The 19,500-nt window shown below is 35.5% G+C and overlaps 2 protein-coding genes across 2 annotated transcripts; both read left to right on the top strand.

Annotated features, from left to right (window-relative positions):
• Positions 1–773: 773 nt before the first annotated feature.
• Positions 774–10,050, top strand: oxct1b (3-oxoacid CoA transferase 1b). Its single transcript, XM_051092954.1, has 17 exons — positions 774–983; positions 1,975–2,086; positions 2,302–2,392; positions 2,666–2,801; positions 5,225–5,374; positions 5,477–5,583; positions 5,792–5,852; positions 6,118–6,225; positions 6,307–6,421; positions 6,510–6,604; positions 6,700–6,748; positions 8,118–8,190; positions 8,705–8,780; positions 8,876–8,965; positions 9,054–9,134; positions 9,225–9,326; positions 9,584–10,050. The coding sequence occupies exons 1-17, from the start codon at positions 888–890 to the stop codon at positions 9,617–9,619; spliced, it is 1,578 nt and encodes a 525-aa protein (XP_050948911.1). The 5' UTR covers positions 774–887; the 3' UTR covers positions 9,620–10,050.
• A 450-nt stretch (positions 10,051–10,500) lies between these two features.
• On the top strand, positions 10,501–19,497 carry c7b (complement component 7b). Its single transcript, XM_051092952.1, has 18 exons — positions 10,501–10,660; positions 11,266–11,327; positions 11,422–11,497; positions 11,593–11,734; positions 11,821–11,962; positions 12,320–12,458; positions 12,549–12,683; positions 13,232–13,475; positions 13,780–13,893; positions 13,983–14,149; positions 14,231–14,459; positions 16,166–16,337; positions 16,425–16,512; positions 16,635–16,767; positions 16,899–17,087; positions 17,163–17,256; positions 17,344–17,525; positions 19,202–19,497. The coding sequence occupies exons 2-18, from the start codon at positions 11,266–11,268 to the stop codon at positions 19,369–19,371; spliced, it is 2,478 nt and encodes an 825-aa protein (XP_050948909.1). The 5' UTR covers positions 10,501–10,660; the 3' UTR covers positions 19,372–19,497.
• The last annotated feature ends 3 nt before the right edge of the window (positions 19,498–19,500 follow it).

Below are 19,500 nucleotides of genomic sequence, written 5' to 3'. Positions count from 1 at the left end.
TTTCTTTGATAAATAGAAAGAACAGCATTTATCTGAAATAGAATTTATTATCACTTTTGATCTTTTGAATTTAAAGCATCCTTGCTAAATGAAAGTATTAATTTCTATAATTCCGCTTCTAAATTCAGCTTTGATCACAGGAATAAGTTACATTTTAAAATATATTGAAATTAAAACCAGTTATTTTAAATAGTAAAAATATTTCACAATATTACTGCTTTTGCTGTATTTGTGATCAAATAGACGCAGGATTGGTGAGCAGAAGAAGACTTCTTGAAATCATAAATCTCATTCTGGTTTATCTTTAAGTTTTACCAAAACGCACAAACCCATTCTTCATGTCTCTTGTTGATTGTTTGGTTTCCTATAGAGACATTCAAGCTTAATAATTATAAATCTCAAAACTGTAATTTTTACAATCATCAAAGTCATCAAAGTCTCATGATCCACTCTTAAGCTCCCATAAATCTCAGGCTGACAGACACACAGCATATCTTAGGTCATTAACTCATCCAGTGTCTGCGGTGTCCAGTGTCAGAATGTAAATGTTCCACTCCGAATGTTATGGTGGCAGTCTAGAAATTTCTCAACAGCTGTCAGCCTTCTCAGAAGGGAATGTCCTTTAACCCTAGTCTTCTGTAGTTTTGCATGGCATGTTAATGTGATTAAGTGTGCTTTTATATCTCTTATAACTTCCTCCCTCTGCATCACGTTGGGTACTGAAAATGTGGCCTTGATCTATAATGACAGTACAAAAGTACTCTTCAAACTGGCCCTAACCCCCTGAAAACCCACCCTTTGCCCTATTTTAAAACTGAGCAGCATTGATCCAGGTGCTGTAGCAGACAGTGATTACTTTCCTGTAAAAAGTTTAAATTGTTCTAAAAATGTCATTTCAGAGATTACTATCTAGGACAGATACTCTTCTCAGAGGCAGAGTAATATCATTAACACCCCAGGGACGTATTTATCGTCGTGGAGCGGTAAGTAACCATTAAATTTAGGATACATTAAAAAATTTGCTAATATAATTGCATTAATTTATGTTTCAGACAATTCATATTAAGTCATAGATGTTTATGTGTATGTAGTGTAATGTTTTAAGGAGTAAAATAAATATATGGCAATCCTTGAAAAGTCTTTGCTTTTAAAGACCATTTATTCCCAAGTTAGTTTAGAGATAATGATGCAAATCATTCAAACAAATAACTTTGCAAAGTTATATATTTTGCATAGGAACAGATTGAAGTACAGTTTAAAATAAAAATGTAACATATTCTTTGAAATAAATGAATTCCACTGTATTGATTTGATTGTTTGAACAGCAATGATGTTTGCACAGAATATCAGTATGTCTACGTGTCCACATTGCAGTGTCAGGTTGTTTGTGATGCAAGATGCCTGGCATTCTGCATGTTTCATTTTGCGTAATTAAAATATGCATTGATTTTATTAACACAGCTCTTTTTAAAACCTCAAATAAACATAAGAGTCATGTAATATAATTCACTTCCAAATGCTTTGAACTTGTCTTCAAAGAGCTGAAGTTTTGCCTAAAGCAAACAGGTATATTTACATCACTGTGAGCAATCAGACATCACCTTTAGTGTTTTATTTTGATAGCATTTTATTGCAAAGATACTTTAATTAAAGATGATTAAAAACCCAGCTAACAAAAAATATGTTAAAAGAATGTTTAAATAAATATTATTTCTACATATTTTAAAGCTGTTTTTTATGCAGAAGTTTTGGGAACATTCCATCTGATAATTTTCCTTAATTTGAATGTACTCTGAATGTTCTGAAACACAACAGGTAACTCTGAACGAACATTCTATTGACATTACTAAAGAATGTTTGTTCATAACTTTGAAAGAACCTTGTGAGAACAGTTCTGAGAACATTCTTTGTAAGCTGGGAACATGCATTTTCACTCTGAACGTAAAGTATGCCATGCTCTCTCTGTCACATTAGGAATTCAACTGCTCTCATTTCTCAACCTCCCAGCCATGGAGGGCATGTTTTTATTCGGACCCCACGGACGCCGTCAGAGACATTCCTAATGGCTCCATGCTTCTTGTCGGAGGTATAAAGAGGAATTTAATGCTTATGCCATATCAAAACATATGGCCTATATACATGTAGCCTATATACACAGCTAGGATGCAGTGCTATCTGATACGTTGTTCATACATCTAAGTGGTATTTCCTGCACTGATATCCTTTGCTGTAGATAGAACATAATGTGTCCCCAAGCGATATCCCTGTGTGTGTGCTTAATTTCCCCCTTTTCTGTCTCAGGCTTTGGTTTGTGTGGAATCCCGGAGAATTTAATCAGCGGCCTGTTGAAAACAGGAGTAAAAGACATCACAGTCGTGAGCAACAATGCTGGGTGAGAAAGATCTCTAATTAACATCTCAGTAAAGTAAGTGAAGGGGCACACAGCGTTTCTAGAGAATTCCCTAATGTGGTTGAAAACACTGGGATGTTTACAACGAGTTCCTGTCATGTACTCTTAAACACAAAAAAAAGAACTGGAAAGTAGTGGGGTCAAGGGGCAGGAAAGAGGGAAAAAGGGAAGGGGGCTCCTAAGAATCGAGGCTTGAAACACCATAATATGATTTCTTGTGTGACTAACTAACTAACTGATTGTTTCTGATGGCAGGGTTGATGACTTTGGCCTGGGCATGCTTTTGAAAACGCAACAGATAAAACGCATGATATCTTCATATGTTGGGGAAAACGCTGAGTTTGAGAGACAATATCTATCAGGCGAGCTGGAATTAGAGCTTACACCTCAGGTAGATCAGTTTACATTCTTCATGTCTAGACTTTTACTTTTTTAAAATGTATGCCTATCATAAAATCTTTAATTTGTAGCCTTTAAAGGAGAAGTCCAGAACAAAAATTGACAGATAATGTACTCACCCCTTGTCAGCCAAGATGTTCATGTCTTTCTTTCTTCAGTAGTAAAGAAATTATGTTTTTTGAGGAAAACGTTTTTCTCCATATAACGGACTGATATGGTGGCCGAGTTTGAACTTCCAAAATCCAGTTTAAATGCGGCCTCAAATGTGGTTGTAAATGATCCCAGCCGAGGAAGAAGGGTCTTATCTAGCAAAACGATTGATTTTTTCATTAAAATAATACAATTTATATACTTTTTAATGTCAAACGCTCATCTTGTCTTACTCTGCCTGAACTGTTTTTCCGGTTTATGACAGTTAGGGCATGTCGAAAAACTCTCATCTCATGTTCTCCCTCAACTTCAAAATCGTCTTATATCGCTGTTTTACCTTTTTTGTTGAGGGTGTTTGATCTTCTTTGCATGTTCACTTTTCAAAGACTGGGTCGGTACTTCTGCAGCAATGTAGGACGATTTTGAAATGATTTTTGAAGTTGAGGGAGAAAATACGATTGGAGTTTTTCAACATACCCTAACTGTCCTGAACCAGAATACACAGTTCAGTTCAGGCAGAGCAAGACAAGGCGAGCGTTTGACATTAAAAATTAAAAATTTAAATTGTATTTTTTTAATGAAAATAACCAACTGTTTCGCTAGACCCTTCTTCCTCGGCTGTGATCGTTTACAACCGCATTTGGGATCGTTTGAGGCCGCATTTAAACTGCGTTTTGGAAATTCAAACTTGGGGCACCATATCAGTTCATTATATGGAGAAAAATCCTGAAATGTTTTCCTCAAAAAACATAATTTCTTAACGACTGAAGAAAGAAAGACACAAACACCTTGGATGACAAGGGGGTGAGTACATTATCTGTCAATTTTTGTTCTGGAAGTGGACTTCTCCTTTAAAAACTGATGTCAAGCAATAACCCAGGTAAGATATGTTGTAGGAATGTTTTGCTAAGAAAAAACTATGAAAATGTTATTTCTCAGTGCTCTCTGAATGTTTAAAACAGTTAAAAAAAAAAAACATATTTTTCTCGGTTATGCAAACAACATTCCATTTTATCATTTTGTAAACATGGGAATGTTACTTTTGAATGTTCTCTAAACATCCTGAAACAAGTAGTAACATTTAATAAACTTTAGATAAACATCCAAGAGCAAATGTTCTATGAACTTGCCAAAACCAAACTTGCCAAAGTTTTAAAGGGGTCATGACATGGATTTTTACATTTATTTTAATATGTTCCTTGAGATTTACTTATAATGCTAATAAAGTTTTTTGCACAAAAAAAATTAAAAATAAAAATAAAAAATTTGGAAAATTATTATTTTCACTCCTCATTCTGACCCTCTGTCTAAAACGACCTGTTATTAAAGGGCAGGTCCTTTAAAAGGCAGTAATCAGCCACTATTATGATTGGCTAACGTCATTGCATAGAAAACAGTATCAGTGCCCCGCCCCCTCACTAATGCTTGTGAGTGTTTTGACAACATAATCAAAATAAAATGGTCATTTCCAGACAAAGCATTCTGAAATAATTTACTTACCGTTTGTGATGCAGCTGCAGTCAGATCTAGTACTGCTTCATCTTTCAACCAGTGTTTCTTTGTGAACTCTCCATGACACTGTGCCTCATTTACAGAACAAAATACACCAAACAATCCTCAAACATGATCTGGGATCCCTTTAAAAATAAAATATCCACTTGTTCCTTATGCTGGAATCCTTCTGATATCTCTACAAAGATGTGAATGAGCTGTTTAAACCAAACGCGTCAAAGCAAATGTTTATTCACTCCATTTGACACTCCATGCGACACTCGCATTCAGCGTTTCAGCCGTTAAGCAAATGAATGCCAGTAGAAGAAGACTATTTGTTGATGTCTTGCTCTTGGGGCAGTGTTTATGCAAATGCTTGTGCCCTGGTGACATCCCCCTGTCAACTCATATCTAAACGAGCCATTTTGGAGGTTGTTTTAATAAATGCTTTGTTTATAATGAGGAGGACGTTCTTAAGCTATGAAACTTGCAGAATGTTTTAATGGTACAAAAGATCAAGGCAAATTTGATTTCTCATGTCATGACCTCTTTAGGAGTATTCAACGTAAGCTGGAAACTATTAACCAAATACCTATTTAGGCACTGCTTTAGGGAACATGCATTCATACTTGGTGTGTGTAACACCCACAATAGGAACAATCTTCAAAATTGAACACAGAATATCTTTTTTACTCAGAACATGGGTAGAAAAGGTTGCAAACAATAATTCAGATGGACTTTACATACCATTTGACTGATTTGATTTTATCCCAGGGCACACTAGCAGAGAGGATACGGGCTGGCGGTGCAGGCATCCCAGCATTTTTTACTCCCACTGGGTATGGCACTCTTATCCAGGAGGGTGGATCACCCATAAAATACAATAAAGATGGCAGCATTGCTATTGCAAGTGAAAGCAAAGAGGTGAGGGATATCATAACTACATTGCTGGTTGCTGTCATTTTCACCCTCAGAAAAAATGACATACATATATCTAAGTTCTTGTCCTTTGATTGTTTGGTCCAGGTTCGAGAGTTTAATGGCAGACATTATGTCATGGAAAAAGCCGTCAGGGGTGACTTTGCCTTAATAAAGGCTTGGAAATGTGACAAAGCGGGAAATCTTATTTTCAGGTCAAGAAGTTAATGTATTCAAATGATTTAATTTATAACACTTTCACACCTTTTGTCTTTTTAAATCATTTTATTTTTCATTATCTTTCAAAATCAAGACCCTGCTTACCCTAGACTGTCCACTAGGTGTCAGGCTTTATCTGTGTTGCTGTGTAAACTTTTTATTAAACTACACAGAACATGATATATATATATATATTTTTTATAGGAAAACAACTCGTAATTTCAACCAGCCTATGTGTAAAGCAGCCAAAGTCACCATAGTGGAGGTTTGTGACCTTTCAATTTGTGATGGGCTTTGTGGATTTAACATTTACTATAATCGTCCCCTGGTGGAAAAAAACAGCATATGCTGGTAGGTATGTTTCGATGCTGGTTTAAGCTGGTCCCTAGCTGGTCTATGCTGGTCCTTAGCCGGTTTATGCTAGTCATGTTTTAAACCAGCAAAGGACCAGCATATGCTGTTTTTTTCACCAGGGTCGCATTTGAGGTCCTACAAAATAAAAATAAAAAATGACTTACTTTGGTGCACAGGTTGAGGAGATTGTTGATATTGGAAGTTTTGGTCCTGAAGACATTCACATCCCTTCCATATATGTTGACCGGGTACTGAAAGGAGCCAGCTATGAAAAACGAATTGAGGTGAGAAAGACAATTGAACCTGTCTGAACTTCAAATTGTTTTCACCATACACACCAGGAATGTGTCTGCTTTCATTTATAGAAAAGGTTGGTTCAGTCTAGCAAGGAAGAGAAACCTAAAGTCAAACAGGACTCAGATATTACCCGGGAGAGAATCATCCGGCGAGCTGCATTGGAGTTTGAGGATGGGATGTATGGTATCCTTCAGTAGCCATTATCAACATGTTAGATATCTGTACAAGTTTCTAACAGTCTTGTTCCCATATACCTTGACAATCCTCTCAGCAAATCTTGGCATTGGGATCCCTATGCTGGCCAGCAATTACATAAGCCCTGAAATCACTGTTCATTTGCAGAGTGAGAATGGAATTTTGGGACTGGTGAGTTTCAGCTCTGTAATAACCTGTGCAAGTAATTTTCTGGCTAATGAATTTTCACATTTCAATTTCCAATCCCCTTATTATTTTACTTTTAGGGTCCCTATCCAACAGAGAGTGAAGTGGATCCTGATTTAATCAATGCTGGTGCAGATCTCTCTTACTTTTGCTTTATCATATTTTGTGTTAAGTTAATTAGATAGTTACTACTCCATATATACAAGTGTAGTAGTGAGTGAAAATCTTCAGTGCGAGATCTACCAACATTGCAGCTATGTAGTCACTATGTACAGTTGAGGTCGAAAGTTTACATACGCCTTGCAGAATCTGCAAAATGTTAATTATTTTACCAAAATAAGAGGGGTTGTACAAAATGCGTGTTATTTTTTTACATATAGTCCACAATAGAAAATAATAGTTGAATTTATAAAAATGACCCCGTTCAAAAGTTTACATACACTTGATTCTTAATTCTGTGTTGTTACCTGAATGATCTACAGCTGTGAGTCCCTTGTTTGTACTGAACAGTTAAACTGCCTGCTGTTCTTCAGAAAAATTCTTCAGGTACCACAAATTCTTTGGTTTTTCAACATTTTTGTGTATTTGAGAACTTTACAACAATGACTGTATATTTTTGAGATCCATCTTTTCACACTGAGGACAACTGAGGGACTCATATGCAACTATCACAGAAGGTTCAAACGTTCACTGATGCTCAGGAAAGAAACCTAATGCATTAAGAGCGGGGGTGAAAACTTTTGAACAGAATGAAGATGTGTTCATTTTCCTTATTTTGCCTAAATATCATATTTATTTTTTTTATTTAGTACTGCCCTTCAGAAGCTACAGAAGAGTTTTACATGTTTCCCAGAGGACAAAATAAGTTAAATTTACCCTGATCTGCAAATTCAAGTTTTCACCCCCTCAGCTCTTAATGCATCATTTTCCCTTGTGGAGCATCAATGAGCATTTGAACCTTCTATAATAGTTGCATATGAGTCCTTCCGTTGTCCTCAGTGTGAAAGGATGGATCTCAAAATCATCAGTCATTGTTGGAAAGGGTTCAAATACACAAATATGCAGAATAACCAAAGAATTAGTGTGACCTGAGGGAACGGGCAGTTTAACTGTTCAGGACAAACAAGGGACTCATGAACAACTATAACTAAACAAAGAAAACAAAGCTGTGGATCATTCAGGTAACAACACAGTATTAAGAATCAAGCATACGTAAACTTTTAAACAGGGCCATTTTTATGAATTCAACTATTATTTTATCTTCTGGACTTTATGTAAACTTCTTTTATATGAAATATCTTATTCAGGTCAGTACTAAATGAAAAGTAACATGCATTTTGTATGATCCCTCTTATTTCGGTTAAATAATTAACATTTTGCAGATTCTGCAAGGTGTATGTAAACTTTTGACCTCAACCGTATATAATATGTAATCTAAAATAATAATTAATCCTCCTTTCCTTCTTTACAACTTCATGGCCCTTTTGTGTGTGTTCAGGTAAGGAGACAGTAACAGTTTATCCAGGAGCTGCCTATTTCTCCAGTGATGAATCCTTTGCCATGATCAGAGGGTGAGTGTCTGAATGCATCAGTCATGTGTGATTAAAGGTGCTGTATATAATTTTTTTACTGTACCAAAGCATAAAACAACAAAATAAATTTACAGATATTAGGAAACATGCTAAATTCACATACTTGTTTCTCTGAAAAACAACGCTACAGCCAGTTACTTTGAAAATGTGCATTCCATGACGGAATGTCTGTTTTTGGTTTTGGTTTGTGTGATTCCACCACTGACAGTTTACCTAATAGTGTTTCAACACCCCAGGTTTCCAGAAAGCAGAAAACAGCATATCACAGCCATGGAAACCAGCAATCGAGCTGGGATTCTACCCGATCTAAAAAGCCTGGGCATCTAACTAAAAATCTCTATGACCATAGCCATATTAAAATGCATGTGAAATTAGATTTTTTAGTGTGAGAACTGAGAAATGTGCAGTTGTTTGGACAGATGTTGTGGAACATTTTTATGTTGTTCCCCCTCTTTCACTTTAATTTCTTTATCGTTTATACCCTTTTGTTTAGAGGTCACATTGACCTGACCATGCTGGGAGCAATGCAGGTTTCCAAGTATGGCGATCTGGCCAACTGGATGATTCCAGTATGAGTTTCATGCTCTATATTATTATATCATCACTGATAAAAATGCAGTATGTTTTCACTTGCTTGGTTTGACATGTGCCATGTGTTTCTCAGGGTAAAATGGTGAAGGGCATGGGTGGCGCAATGGATCTGGTGTCTAGTGACGCCACAAAAGTAGTCATCACTATGGAACATTCTGCTAAGGTACAGTAATCTTTATGCTCTAATTTACCGTCATCATGTTTTAACATTTCTTGTCACTGTGTGTAAAATTCGCACTGTAAATTTAAAGGGTGGGAAGCATAAAATCTTAGAGAAGTGCACACTTCCTCTGACTGGAAAACAATGTGTTGACCGTATAATCACTGAAAAGGTCAGTAAAACTTGCTTGAGAGAAATAAGTCTTTTAACATATCTTCCACCTTTTCAAGGACAGCGTGTTGTGTGTTGTCGCTTGTTCTAGGCGGTGTTTGATGTTGATAAAAACAAGGGTTTAACTCTCATCGAGATCTGGGAAGGACTGACACCGGATGACATCAGAGCATGCACTGGGACAGAGTTTGAGGTGAAACTGACAGACGCTTATGAAGTGTACAAAAAAAATCTAAAATAACATTTGATGTCCTTTTGCAATCAAAAATGATTCATTCAGTAAACATGATATTGAGCTGTTGGAACTTTGTACTTTGGAATAAAGCAGTCACTATTATATCTTTCTGTTGTGACTGAACATGCTTATCCCTCACTTTCTTTTAGATCTAATATTTTTGGGAAAGGTTTGTGTGTGCAATATATCAGTTAAGTCATTCTGGTGTTTTTCAGGTGTCAAAAGACTTACGACCGATGCAGCAGATATGAGGTAATACAGAGGATATATATTGACGGCTTTCTGCCAGTATGCTGAGACGGGACCAGAGCAAGAGCGAGGACTCGTCTGCCTTCATTTCAACAATTTATTTGCTTTTTTGGATTTGGGATAAATACAGAATTCATTGTTAAATAGATGCATGACTCTTCTCACCATGTTAATTTAGACTTGCTCAAAAGATATACAAAGTAGAACATAGTAACTCTCCAAGAGAGAAAAACACCACCTTTTAAGGTTTAAGAAATTGCCAAACTATATTGTTTCTGAAATTGCATTATCTTTTTAACACAAGCAATGGAATCTGAATAGATTTAATATAAAATAAAAGCTACTCAGCGTGAAAAAATGCAGCTGTGCTACAAAAACTTGATACTGATTCATTTGTTCTTGCCACAGTTTAAAATAAATAATGTTGGCGTAATGTTTGTTTTACTTTTTGTTGCTTTGTCTGCACATTACAGTCATTTCATTACTGTAAGATGCAACCCAATTTACTGTAAATAGGCCAAATGAATGAACAAAGCTTTATTGTAATGCATAAAAACAGGCCATTCAGTGGATCTCTGCTCAGTACAAGTTTTGACCCTAGTGTCACTCTGTGATTGGTCATTGACCTGAACAATAAACATTGCACAACTCTGTGAAGACAGAGGTCTGTGTGTTCCACAGGGACAAAATACTATTTCAAAATCCTCCTTACAATACTTAATGAACCCCATGATTTTTTTAAATTCAAATTAAAGACACAAAAACAACATGCACACACTGTTTACTGGAATTTCCAGTTTTAAAGACCAGATTGTGAAACTGTGACACAGTAATCCCAGAGATGAAATATAAACTGGCAAAGTTAGCGTGAGGGAAAACTTGCCAGCACTGACTGTCCCTTGGCTGAGTCATGCTGGGAATTCCTGTCCAAGGCAGAAATGATGTCATTATCCCTGTAAGAGCTCCTGCTATATTAGCAGGGCCCATCACTGCATCTACCAAAACGCGCAATCTGTCTAGTCTACATCATCTACAGCATTAAGGTAAGAAGATGTTCACATAAAGAGCTAATAAGGTAACTTACAGAATGAACTGCAAATCTAGAGAATGAAGTAAAAGGCAAGATTCCAGTGTTGTTATAATTGAAATTAAGCTAAATTAAAATCTAAATATCTAAATCTAAATCTAAATCTAAATATAGTTAACGTTCTGTTTATTATAAAAACATGCTGCAGTTTTGTCCTCTGTCGCTTTAAGTGTTCAAGCTATTTAAAGTGGACTTCAATCTTGAACATTAGAAATTTAGGGTTGGCAACTAGCTGAAGTAAATAGGTTTAAATGAAAGTACTAACATTACTAAAAGTAAATATGAAATAAATTAACAGTAGAAAAAAAAACGAATCAAAATGAAAGCACGTGAAATTACTAAAAACTAAAACTATATAAATAAAAGTTCCCCTTCAGTCGTTCACTCCAACGTTATGTCGAGTGACATATTTGGGATCCCAAATACGTCACTCGACGTAACGTCTCCGTTCCCTCCTTCAGGGAACGAGGGTTCCAGATGTAACCTAGACGATACTTTAAACAGTTATAACATACTGTAATAGTCTGTAAATAATACTAAAAAAACACTGATGTTTTGCAGATGTGCCTGGCTGCTGCTAGATCCTGTTTATTACTTCTTCTCACGTTCCTGCCTTATATTTGGTGAGTGCTGCAAGAAAAGTAGATTTTATTCCTTTGCAATATGTAATTTTTCATATTTTGCATTTATTAACCTGGCATACTTTTGTTATGCAAGGTGTGAGCAGCCGTTAAACTGCAGGTGGGGACCGTATGGGGACTGGTCAGAGTGTGACAGCTGTACCAAGACACAGGTAAGCAAATAAACAGCTTTATTTGAAACAGTTTTAGAGAGTATTGCTTCTGGCCACGACTGAATGATTGACCACCTGCTGGGTATTTCCCTCAGGTTCGAATGCGTCCCGTAGAGACTTTCCCGCAGTTTGGAGGCAGCCCTTGTACAGGCGAGCCCATCCAGAGACAAACCTGTTCACCAAAGAAAAGCTGCCCTCTACAGACAGGATGTGGAAACAGGTTTCGCTGCACATCTGGTAAGTCACTTCCCTGGCTGTGATATTGAATGTGTGTGGACAGTTTACAGTGAGTTTACAGTTTTTGTTGGTTTGTTTATTTATAGGTCAGTGCATCAATCCTTCTTTGGTGTGCAATGGGGATCATGACTGTGAAGATGGGTTGGATGAGCAGCGCTGTAGTTCCAGCGGCACCATAGTGTGTAATGAGCAAAAGCCACCGCCCAACTCTGACATCACAGGAAGAGGGTAAAATAGCTTTTATGCACAGTGTCCACCTTTTTCTTCTTGTAAGAGTGGGAGCGAACATTTCTAAATTGTATGGGTCTGGCTTCCGGTCTCATCCGCGTCCAGCTATTTCTAGCTGTACAAAACAGCTCGTTTTGCTGCTTGATATTGCAAATTGGTGTGTCTTACCATATTATTTTAATGTATTGTTTTAGTTATGAGCACACCACTTTGTTTTTCTTCTTCTGTTTATTTTCCTATAACGGATAATGAACCGGAAGTCTCACTCATAGGCTTACTTAATTAAAGTGGATAAATTATTATAAAAATATATTATTCATGTTAAAATACAATGCAGCGATGTTTTTCGTCCATTAGGGTTGATGTGTTGACGGGTGAGCTGAGAGCCGGTGTCATTAACACTCGTAGCTTTGGTGGGCAGTGCAGAAAAATCTTCAGTGGAGACCACAGAGATTTCTACAGACTTCCACAGAGTCTGCTCAGATATAGCTTTCAGGTGAAATTTGGTGTTTAGATCCATTCCTAAATGCTAATGCCAGTTAGACTATTATAATATAGACTTACATTTTTTTGTATTTCCTTTCAGGTCAGTGTTGAAAATGATTTCAGTGACGAGTACTATGAGAGTTCCTGGTCCTACATGAGGCATGAAGAACAAAGAAAAAATATTAGAGGAGGTCATGACCATAAAACCTTTCATAACGAATTGAAACAGGACAAGGTAAGGATGGATTCAGTGTATTAAAGGGGTAGTTCACCCAAAAATAAAATTCTGTCATTAAGTTGTTCCAAAAATGTAAGACCTTTGTTCATCTTTAGAACACATTAAGATATTTATGATGAAATCTGAAAGCTCTCTGACCCTGCATAGACAGCAACACAACTGAAATGTTTTATGACCCAGAAAGGTAGTAGGGACATCATTAAAATTGTCCATGTGACCTCAGTTGTTCAACCATAATGTTATGAAGCTACAAGAATACTTTTTGTATTATGACTATTTTAATGATGTAGTAATCCTTACTACCTTTCTGGGCCATAAACATTTCAATTGCATTGCTGTCTATGCAGGGTCAGAAAGCGGTGGGATTTCATCAAAAATTTCTTAATTTGTATTCTGAAGATGAGCAAAGAGCTTATGGGTTTGGAACGACATGAGGGTGAATAAGCAATTACGGAATTTTTATTTTTGGGTGAACTCTTTAAATACTAAAAAACGCAAAAATATATCATTATATTATATTTAAAATTCTGTTCTTTCTGTCTCAGACTTATCATCTGCTGATAATAAAAAATGAGGTAGAGGTGGCTCAGTTCCAGAACAATGCACCTGAATACCTCCCTCTATCTGAAGACTTCTGGAAGGATCTCTCAGCTCTTCCCAGCACATATGACCCATCGGCCTATCGATTCTTTATACAGCGTTATGGCACACACTACATGGAAGAGGGCTCTCTGGGTGGCCAATATCGTGCTCTGTTGGAGCTGGACGCAAGTTATATGAAGGAGATGAGTATGTGTTAACTTCCATTTCTCCTCTGTTAATATTTAAAGGGATAGTTCACCCAAAAATGAACATTCTTTCGTTAATTACTCATCTTCATGTCGTTCCAAAGCCCCATTTATCTTCAGAACACAGATTAAGATGTAATTACCACATTTAAAGTACCTTTTCTGATCTATTTTGTGCATGCTTCAGTCCAGGTTTTGTGCGATGGATGCCAGAATGGTCATTTTAGTTTTCCCTCATCAACAAAATCCCTATGTAAAATTCATGAATCTTTCTTTTTGTTTAATGTAGTTTTATTTTATTTCAGGTAAAACAGATATTGATTTCCACCAGTGTATTACACGTGTGAAGCGTCGGCTTTTCTATAAAAAGAGAACAACCAAGTGTACAAAACTGATGAAGACGATTGAGAGTTCGAGTGGTTAGTCCAAATAACTGATTGTTTGTATTTTAAATCGATTAATGTATTTTAAATTTCAGATTTGAATGTTATGACTTCCTGTTTTGCAGAGAACAGAAATCATAAGATGCCAGTAAAAACAGACATTATCGGAGGATATCCCGCTTATATCGCTGGCCTTAGTCTTCTAGACTTGGAAAACCCTGACAGTAACAAAGAGATGTATTCCAAATGGGCTGGGTCAGTGAAGGAGTTCCCTAAAGTAGTAAAACAGAAGGTATGTCAGAATAAAGACAAGTGTACAGTATAAAGCAAGTATGAAGTAAGCATTTATAATAAGGTGGTGTCATATTCCTAGTTGCGGCCACTGTACGAATTGGTCAAAGAGGTGCCATGTGCCGGGCTGAAGAAACTCCACCTCAAGAGGGCACTGGAGGCCTATCTGGAGGTGCAGAGCCCCTGTCACTGCAGACCATGTCAGAACAATGGTATGGCTGTACTCACTGATGGTGTGTGCACCTGTGTGTGCAGGCCAGGCACCAGTGGTAACGCCTGCCAGAATGGCCATGTCCTCGGAGAGCAACCAGGTAAGAATGTTTATTAATTTATTACAAGTAAACTTAAATGCATATGTGTGTCTTTAATGACACAGTATCATCTGAACAATCAGTCAGCAATGATTTGGCCACAATATTTCATTGTGGACATTTCTGAAGATCTAATGAAAACTTGTAGTTCAGTAAATCAGATGAATCAGTTCTTGCTTTGATTGTTTTAAACTATTCATTAAAACAAATTGTGGATAAGTTAAGCATTTGGAAATCAGCACTTTATGCTAATTTGTTTGGAATTCAGACTACTCTATTTGTGCTATATGCTATGGAAGCCCGTTCCGCCACTGAATAAAAAATTCAAAAAGGTTCTGACTTTTTTTCTTTCAATTATGTGATACAAACTCGCAATTCTGATTTTGTTTCTCAAAACTGTGAGATATAAACATGCGATTGTGAGTTATTGTAAGATATAAACTCCCAGTTCTGATCTTTTTTTCTGAGCTCAAAATTGCAAGAAAAAGTCTGAATTGCAAATTTTGATCAGTTCTGACTTAATTTCTCAGAATTGCGAGTTTATATCTCACAATTTTGAGAAAAGGCAGATTTGCAACTGTGACTTTTTTCTCACAAATCCAAGTTTATATCTCACAGTTCAGACTTTTTCTCTGTATTCTGAGTTTACAATTTGGATTTTTTTTTCTCGCAATTCTGACTTTTGTTTTCTTGCAATTCCGAGTTAATATCTCATTCTGACTCGTTTCTCACAATTCTAACTTTTTTATCTTGGAATTCCAGGTTTATTTCTCACAATTCTGACTTTTTTTCTCCCGATTTGAGTTTAAATCTCACAATTCAGATTTTTTTTCACACAATTCAGACTTTTTTCTCACAATTCGGACTTTTTTTCCTCACAATTCCAAGTTAATATCTCACAATTCTGTCTTTTTTCTCACAATTCAGAGATTTGTTCTCATAATTCTGAGATTTGAGTTTAAATCTCACTATTCAGATTTTTTTTTCTCACAATTCTGTCTTTTTTTCCACAATTCTGGGTTAATATCTCACAATTCTGACTTTTTTCTCGCAATTCAGACTTTTTTCTCACAGTTCTGAGATCTGAGGTTGAATCTCACAATTCAGATTTTTTTTCTCACAATTATTATTTTTTTTTTGCAATTCTGACTTTTTCTCACAATTCAGACTTTTTTTCTTGCAATTCTGCCTTTCTCACAATTCCAAGTTTATAGCCCACACTTCTGACTTTTTTCCTCACAATTCTGAGTTAATATCTCACAATTCTGACTTTTCTCGCAATTCTGACTGACCTTTTTCCCTTGCAATTCCAAAGTAATATCTCAGAGTTAAGACTTTTTTTCTCGCAATACTGACTTTTTTTCTTGCATTTACAAGTTTATCTCTCAATTCTGACTTTTTTCTAGCAATTTGTTTATATCATGAGTTTATAATTTTTCTCACAATTCTGAGGGAAAAAAATCAGAACTGCGAGATGTAAACTTTCAAATGTGAGAAAAAAAGAACTGAAAGATAAAAGGTCACAGTTACCTTTTTTATTCAGTGGTGGAAACAGGATTCTGTGCACATTGCTGTAATTCACCAAAAAATTTGGTTTATGTGTAAACTTTTGCTTGAGCAAATTATTACTGAAAGTAGTATATTTGCCAAAAGTAATAAGGTTGTTCATCTAGTCTCAAATCTGTCAAACTGCTCCTGCTTTATAGGAGTGATTGAAGGAGTCTGGAGCTGTTGGTCTGCCTGGAGTAGCTGCTCTCGAGGTCAAAAGTCAAGGACTCGTTCTTGTAACAATCCTGCACCAAGAAATGGAGGCAGAAATTGCATAGGAGAGACCATAGAGCGTAAAAGCTGTGAGGACCCTGATCTTGAGCACCTCAAGTAAGGATTGACAATTTGTACATTTTATTTAGATTTTTGTTTTTTTTTTAGACCTAGACTCATATCAGTTTTTCTTTTATATTCTAGAACGATGGAGCCCCACTGCTTCGATCCCTCAGTGACACCAGTGAAGACATGTAAAACTCCACCTCCTTTGACAAATGGATTTGTTTTGGTAAGTGTCTCCCTAATCAAGGCAATTGGAGAGGGGTGGGAATACACACATTAGTGAAAACCCCTCAATACACAAAACTCGCAACAGACATGTGTTTTACATCTCACCCATCATGTATTCAGGACCCCAAAGACATCTATCCAGTAAACAGTAAGATTGAGTACACCTGCACAGACGGATATGATCGCATTGGCAATCCAATCGCTGAGTGTACAGAGAACCTGAACTGGAGGATATCGCACATGGAGTGCAAAAGTAATGATTTAAACTACATATTTAGCATATATTTTAAAATATATGTTGTTGCCAAAACATTGTTATGCAGTTGCTAATGCATTGCTAAGTGATTGCTTACTTTCTTTTTCTTTTTATCGTATATTCACCAGAAACAGCATGTGATCCTCCAGCTGTTCTGAGCAATGTCATTGCCACACCCTCAAAACAAGCTTATCTGATCGGGGAGAGTGTGACCCTGTCATGCCCAAGTGGAATGCAGAAAGAAGGTGAAGCAGAAATCATGTGCCGTCTGTGTCTCAGCTGGTATCCAACACCTGAGAGTGTCCGATGCAGTCCAGGTAGGGTGTAGTTTCCTAGTAAACACCAATCAGGTGCTTGATTTAAATTAGTACTAATATTATGTTTCTAAATAGTACAAGCAGTGCCCACTCAACCAAGCCTACGGTGCAAACCATGGGAAAAACCGGCAAAGGGTCAGTGTGTTTGCAAAATGGCATACGAATGCAAGTAAGTTTACTAGTTACGGTATTGGATGCAAAAAGTAATAATGACCATACAAAGCAGCATGAATTAATGTCAAATGTCTATGACCAGGGCGTCATTCCAAGTTTGTGCCTCTGTGCGTCCTGGACGGGTGAACAGAATGAGCATCTGTCAGCTCGGGGCCTTGCGGTGTCTGGGACAAACGTTTACTTTGCTACAGGATACTGCATGCAGTTGGCCAGAAACCAAATTCACATCTTGTCAGGACTGCCATCAGTGGGAGACGTGTGACGGTAGGCTTTTTATAAAACATCAAAACCTTTTTATATGAGGGTAAATGACATGATGCTCATTTTGTGTGCGGTTTTAACAATTTTTTAAAAATACATACACACACATTTAAAGAAGCCTCTTATGCTCAACAAAGTTCCATTTACTTGATCAAAAATACAGAAAAAAGTAGTATTGTGAAATATTATTGCAATTCAAAATGTTTTTTTTATTTTATTATAAAAAATATTTAAAAAAAATAATATTATTAAAAATATTAAAATATAAAAAACTTCTGTGATGCAAAGCTGAATTTTCATCAGCCATTACTCCAGTCTTCATTGTCACATGATCCTTCAGAAATCATTCTAATATGCTGATTTATTAATATTAATTATTAATACTTTTTGGAACCTGTGATACTTTTTTTTAGGATTCTTTAATGAATAAAAAGTTAATAAGAACAGCATTTATTCAAAATATGAATCTTTTCTAATAATATAAGTCTTTACTATCACTTTTTATCGATTTAACACACCCTTGCTGATTAAAAGTATTAATTTCTTTAAAACAAAAAAGGAAAAAAAAGAAAAAATTGTTCTGACCCCAGACTTTGAACAGTAGTGTATATTGTTACAAAAGATTTCTATTTTAAATAAAAAGTTTTTTTTCCATCAATGACAAAGTATCAAAGTTTCAAAGTATCAAAAAATATATATTAAGCAGCACAACTTTTTCCAGTATTGATAATAAATCAGCATATTAGAATTGATTTCTGAAGGATCATGTGACACTGAAGACTGCATAATTATGCTGAAAATTCAGCTTTGCAAATTCTATTTTAGGTATATAAATATTGAAAATCTGTATTTTAAATTGCAATAATATTTTACAATATTATTTTTTTCTGTATTAATGAAAATGCAGCCATGATGAGCAGAAAAGACTTCTTTAAAAACATAAAAAATCTTGAAAATTTTTGAGCTTTTGAAACTTTTGAACAGGAGTGCATTTGGAGCACCAAACCTACAAAAATTTAAAATAAACTAACCAACTAACTAAATAAATAAACAGATAAATAATGAAGGGAAGAAATATAGTAATAGGAAAATAAATAAAGAAATAAAATGACTTAAAACAAATAGTGTTTATTTGTACTAAACTTTAATCTTGAATTTATAACCAGTAACCCGACAAAATAAAAGCTTAATGATTTTATTTTTGAAAATGTTGAAATTTAGTAAATTCATTAAAAAATCTTACCAAAACTTTTGAACAGCAGTGCATATGGAGCACCAAAAATAAATAAAAATAAATAAATAGATGAAGGAAAGAAATGTAGTAATAAGAAATAAATAAATAAATAAAATGACTTAATAAAACAAGTATTGTTTATTTGTACTAAAATTCTTGAATTTATAACCAGTAACCCGACAAAATAAAATCTTTCTGATTTTAGTTCCGAAAATGTTAAAAATTCATTACAAAAATAAATAAATAAATAAAATATTAATTATAATAATAAAAGTAAATGAATAGGAACAATTTCATAATATTGTAAGTGTAATATAATATAATAATACATTTTTATTTAGGCTAATACTCATTTTTTATTTTAAAATCATTATTACTATTATAAATTATTATTTGGATAAAAGTATTGCTACTTCTAAGTACATAAATGTATATGTATCCCTAGGTTCAAAATGTGAATGTAAAGATGCGGAAGACTGCTCAGATGACTCCGCCCACCTGTGTGTCTCTCTAATGGGTGGAGCTCCTGAGATGGTTTCGGAGTGTGAGGCGGGGGCTTGGAGATGCAGAGGCAAATCCATCACAGTACTCAGCATTGGAGAATGTCAGGCATAAACAACAACTTTCAATTGTTTGTTGCAGCTGTATGATTTTTTATACTGTAATGTGTAGCAAAATGTAACATATAAAAAATATTGTAAATAAGTGCACATTCATTAATAAAATGGTTCTTAAATTGTGTGC

The sequence above is a fragment of the Labeo rohita genome, chromosome 21 (genome assembly GCF_022985175.1).
Source record: "Labeo rohita strain BAU-BD-2019 chromosome 21, IGBB_LRoh.1.0, whole genome shotgun sequence".
Taxonomy (NCBI): domain Eukaryota; kingdom Metazoa; phylum Chordata; class Actinopteri; order Cypriniformes; family Cyprinidae; genus Labeo; species Labeo rohita.
Note: the sequence above shows the minus strand (reverse complement) of the source record. Positions and strands in the feature narration are given on the sequence as shown.

Coding starts and splice junctions, on each gene's coding strand:
- oxct1b (XM_051092954.1), top strand. CDS start 888: ATGTCATTTCAGAGATTACTATCTAGGACAGATACTCTTCTCAGAGGC. Junction 5,853..6,117: donor CCAAAGTCACCATAGTGGAG/GTTTGTGACCTT, acceptor TTTGGTGCACAG/GTTGAGGAGATTGTTGATAT. Junction 6,226..6,306: donor GCTATGAAAAACGAATTGAG/GTGAGAAAGACA, acceptor TTTCATTTATAG/AAAAGGTTGGTTCAGTCTAG.
- c7b (XM_051092952.1), top strand. CDS start 11,266: ATGTGCCTGGCTGCTGCTAGATCCTGTTTATTACTTCTTCTCACGTTC. Junction 11,735..11,820: donor CAGGTTTCGCTGCACATCTG/GTAAGTCACTTC, acceptor GTTTATTTATAG/GTCAGTGCATCAATCCTTCT. Junction 14,460..16,165: donor TGTCCTCGGAGAGCAACCAG/GTAAGAATGTTT, acceptor CCTGCTTTATAG/GAGTGATTGAAGGAGTCTGG.